Here is a 4957-nt window from a genome sequence, read left to right as displayed (position 1 = left end):
AGAGAAGAGAAGAGAAGAGAAGAGAAGAGAAGAGAAGAGAAGAGAAGAGAAGAGAAGAGAAGAGAAGAGAAGAGAAGAGAAGAGAAGAGAAGAGAAGCAGAGGCCGGCCATGAGAATGGGGGCGGGGGAGATTGGAGACTGAGGGAGCAAGAGCCCAAGAGAGCAAGAAAGGAACAAGAGCTAATACTAACCTCTCTTGGTCTCTTAGACTTTAAATGTTACATTGTGCTCATACTTACAGCTTACATTATGAGCTAGGACCCAGATATGAGGAGAAACATGCAATTTTTTTCCTGATATCTAAATAAATCAATTATTATACGTTCTAAATCCATTTTCTTGAAACTTTCATATTATTTCATTTTTCTTTTAAAGATTTATTTATTTATTTATTTATTTATATGTGTATACACTGTAGCTGTCTTCAGACACTCCAGGAGAGGGCATCGGATTTTTTGTTACAGATGGTTATTAGTCACCATGTGGTTGCTGGGATTTGAACTCAGGACCTTTGGAAGAAGCAGTCAGTGCTCTTAACCACTGAGCCATCTCACCAGCCCCTTCATTTTTCTTTAGAGCTGAATAAATTTCCATTTTATGTACACACGCCAGATTTCCACTAGCCATTTATCTGTTCATGAATATCTAGATTGGTTCCATTTCCTTGCAATAGTAAATAGAGCAGCAATAAACACGGAATGCAAATATCTCCTTGGGAGGATATGGACTTCTCAGGGTATATGCCTAGGAGCAGAATAGCTGGCAGCTAGCTTATATGGTAATTCTATTTTAATGTTTTCTGGAGCATCTAAAATGATTGCCACAGTGGATATATTGATTTGCACTCCCTCTAGCAGTGAATAAGGATTCCTCTAAGCCGGGCGTGGTGGTGCACACCTTTAATCCCAGCACTCTGGAGGCAGAGGCAGGCAGATTTCTGAGCCAGCCTAGTCTACAAAGTGAGTTCTAGGACAGCCAGGGCTACACAGAGAAACCCTGTCTCAAAAAAACAAACAACAAAAAACAACAACAACAACAAAAAAACAACAAAAAAAAGGATTCCTCTTTCCTGATCCTCTCCATCATTTGTTGTCAGATTTATAGATGAGAGTCGTTCTGACTGGAGCAAAGTGATATCTCAAAATACTGGAGCTGGAACGATCGCTCAGAGGTTAAGAGCACCTGTTGCTTTTCCAGAGGACCTGGGTTCAATTCCCAGTACCCACATGGAAGCTCACAGCTGTCTGTAATACCAATTCCAGGGCATCGGCCACCCTTGCACCAACACACACATGGGCAAAACACAAGTGCACATAAAGACAAGTAATTAAAAATAGTCTTAATATGCCTCTCCCTGATGACTAGGGATGTTGAACACTTATAAAAATAATTGGCCACTTGTGTTTATTCTTTTGTAAACTGTTTGTTCATTAGACCACTTGTTGATTAGGCTGGGCATGGTAGCACACACCTTAATCCCAGCACTTTGAGAAACTTAAACAGGGGTAGGGGTAGAGGGGTGGACTACTGAAAGCTGAAGGTAGCTTGGGCAATAGAGCAAAACTCTGTCTTTTTTTGTTTGCCACCACGCCCGGCTTTTTTTTTTTTTTTTTTGATTTTTTGATTTTTTTTAAAAAAGATTTATTTACATTTTTGTTATATTTATTTCTGTGTATGTATGGGGGTGGGGGGGGAGATGAGGTGGCCTTCAAGACTGTCTTCTGTCCTCCAGGTTGGCCTTGAAGGCCCTTTGTAACCAAGGATAACTTAAAATCCTGGTATTTATGCCTCTGCCTCCTAAGTGCTGAAATTCTGTCTCTGCCCCCCTCTCTCTCTCTCTCTCTCTCTCTCTCTCTCTCTCTCTCTCTCTCTGTGTGTGTGTGTGTGTGTGTGTGTGTGGTGTGCGCGCGCACTCACGTTTATTTGTATGTATGTATATTTATGCATATTAAAGAAAATTCTTTCCTAGCCACCTCCAAAAACACCCTAGCCCAGACACAATTCCATTTCCTCATTGCTTGACTTAGGACCTGTCTCTCTCTCATCACCGAGTGTGTGAAGTTAAATTATTCATCTTTCATGCGTTGCTCTCCACTGCACCTTCAGACCATCCATTTCCAACACAACACAGTGAGGTGAGTGCCGGATACTCCAGCATGGGTGAACAGGAGCTACAAAGCCACAATTTGATGTAACAACAACAAATATGGCTGGAAGTGTAGCTCAATGGTAGAATCCTTTCTCAGCATGCTTGAGGCCTTGGATTTGATGCTGCCCAGCAATAAAAAAAGAAAAATAGAATACTACTGATTGCTAGCTGACCTCCTAAATGTCTCTTGCAGTCACTCCAAATAATGGTCTAAGCCTTCTTGAGAGCCAGTCGGCGTGCATTTTGGATGTCTCTCCCGATGCTCCGAGAAAAGGTGAGCTATGAGCCCTGTAGCTATTTGGATGTACCAGCTGCACATAATACTCCAATTGAAGGCAGGTAGAGTAGAAATATATATGTATACACACACACACATATGCCTCTTTCCTCCTTAATATTTATTATATTTTTGAGATGGGGTCTTTCTACACAACTTTGACTGTCTTGGAACTCACCATATAGACCAGGCTGGCCTTGAACTCACAGAAATACTGGGATTGGGCTGGAGAGATGGCTCAGTGGTTAAGAGCACTGACTGCTCTTCCAAAGGTCCTGAGTTCAAATCCCAGCAACCACATGGTGGCTCACAACCATCTGTAATGAAATCTGCCGCCCTCTTCTGGAGTGTCTGAAGACAGGTACAGTGTACTTACATATAATAAATAACTATTTAAAAAAAAAAAAAAAAAGAAAGAAAGAAATACTGGGATTAAGGCATTTGACACGATGCCCAGCCAGAAATGGTATTTAATGTTGACATATGGCAAGGGGTCTTGAATGAATAGATGCAGCGTTTATGTGGTAGACAAACACCATTAAAGACTTCACTTCTTTTAAATTAAAAAAAATAAATAAATATTTTTTTTCTTTTTTTTTTTTTTTTCCGAGACAGGGTTTCTCTGTGTAGCCCTGGCTGGCCTTGAACTCAAAAATCCGCCTGCCTCTGCCTCCCGAGTGCTGGGATTAAAGGCATGCGCCACCACGCCCGGCATAAATATTTTTTTAAAGATTTATTTATTTATTATTATATGTAAGAACACTGTAACTGTTTTCAGACATGCCTGAAGAGGGCGCCGGATCTCATTATGGATGGTTGTGAGCCACCATGTGGTTGCTGGGATTTGAACTCATGTCCTCTGGAAGAGCAGTCAGTGCTCCTAACCGCTGAGCCATCTCTCCAGCCCATATGTGTTTATTTTTATTTTATGTGTGTTGGTCTATACATGTACCACATTCATGCCTAATGAGCCAGAAGGCCCTGCGTCTCTTGAAACTGGAGTCACATGTGGTTGTGAGCTGCTGTGTAAGTGCTGTGAACCAAATGTGGGCCCTCTGCAAGAGCAGCACATGTCCTTAACCACTGAGCATCTCTATAGTTCCTTTAAACATATTTAAACTTACTTTGTGTCCAGGGGTGTGGAGGGTGTGCCTTGGTGTATGTATGAACATCGTAGGACACTATGAAGGTCAGTGTGTGAGTCCTAGGGACTGAACTTAGGTCGGCAAGCTCAGTGGCAAGCACCTTTACTGGCTGAGCCATCACAGTCAAACTATTGATTCAACCATATGTCAGCCATATGTCAACTTTTTTAGTTTGTTTTCTGGCCTGGAAGTTACTATGTAGCTGAGGCTAGACTTGAACTGCTGACCCTTCCACCTTTAATTTCCAAGTGCTGGGGTGACAGGTTCTTAGCTGAAGTCCTAAGACTTGCCACTTGGTGGGTGTGAGATAGCTACCAAACTACTTCTCAACAAACAAATCACAGAAAGGGAGGGAGCTGGGTGAGTTGCCTGTAATCTCAAATGTCTCAAGAGGCTAAAGCAGAGAGATTGTAGCAAGCTTACACTTAGTTTGAACTGCTTATAGATGTCCTCTGAAAGAATATTACACACCCACAACTGCTAAATCATCTCTCCAGCTCCACACCCACCCTGTGATTCTCAAATGCTGATTCCCGAAAATCCCCGTTCAACTGACACAGAGTTCCACTGAAGCATTTCTTCTCCAGCTGTTTATCACTTACATAAACTCAGGGAGAGGCCTATGAACCCTGGAGCTTTCTGAGTCTTTCATGAGTCTTGTAAATTTCATGAACTTCTTGATCTTAGTGACTTAGCTCCTGAAGTCTTATGAGGAAGACAGAGAAATCGGTCATTTGGGGAAGACATTTTTTAAGTGAGAAGAATCAATTGCTGCACAACAGATGCAAGGACTGTGTACTCACAGAGCTATGCTTGAGTGCCTCAACTTCCCAGAAGAAGGGTTCTCAAGTTGCAACTAGAAACTGTTCTGAGGACCTGGCTCAAAGAACAAGTAGCCAATATATAGTGTTGGTAGTCACTGAATTCATTGTGATTTGCTGATAACATCTGGGAGTGGTGGCTTACCCTAGGAATCACAGGATTTGCAGGGCTTGGGGTAGGGGCTGGGAGGGATAGGGAATAGAGGATATTAAGGCAGGGGGATCAAGAAAAGTCAGAAACCAGTCTGAACTACAGAGAAAGATGATTGCTGAAAAAAGGAAGGGAGGGAGGAAGGAAGGAAGGAAGGAAGGAAGGAAGGAAGGAAGGCAGGCAAGCAAAGTGGCTTGTGCCTTGTCTTAGTCAGGGTTTAAGCCTTGTCTTAGTCAGGGTTTCTATTCCTGCACAAACATCATGACCAAGAAGCAAGTTGGGGAGGAAAGGGTTTATTCGGCTTACACTTCCATACTGCTGTTCATCACCAAGGAAGTCAGGACTGGAAACTCAAGCAGGTCAGAAAGCAGGAGCTGATACAGAGGCCATGGATGGATGTTCTTTCCAGGCTTG

General features: G+C 42.5%; 1 protein-coding gene across 1 annotated transcript in view; it reads left to right on the top strand.

Annotated features, from left to right (window-relative positions):
- The window catches only part of Nlrp12 (NLR family pyrin domain containing 12), a 29931-nt gene that overhangs the window by 3230 nt on the left and 21744 nt on the right, over window positions 1-4957 (top strand). Inside the window, exon 2 of the mRNA XM_021219727.1 lies at window positions 2343-2423. Within this exon, the coding sequence (XP_021075386.1) occupies window positions 2343-2423 (81 nt within the window). The remainder of the gene's footprint in view (window positions 1-2342; window positions 2424-4957) is intronic.

Source organism: Mus pahari, chromosome 19 (genome assembly GCF_900095145.1).
Source record: "Mus pahari chromosome 19, PAHARI_EIJ_v1.1, whole genome shotgun sequence".
Taxonomy (NCBI): domain Eukaryota; kingdom Metazoa; phylum Chordata; class Mammalia; order Rodentia; family Muridae; genus Mus; species Mus pahari.
This window is presented reverse-complemented; position numbering and strand designations above follow the sequence as displayed.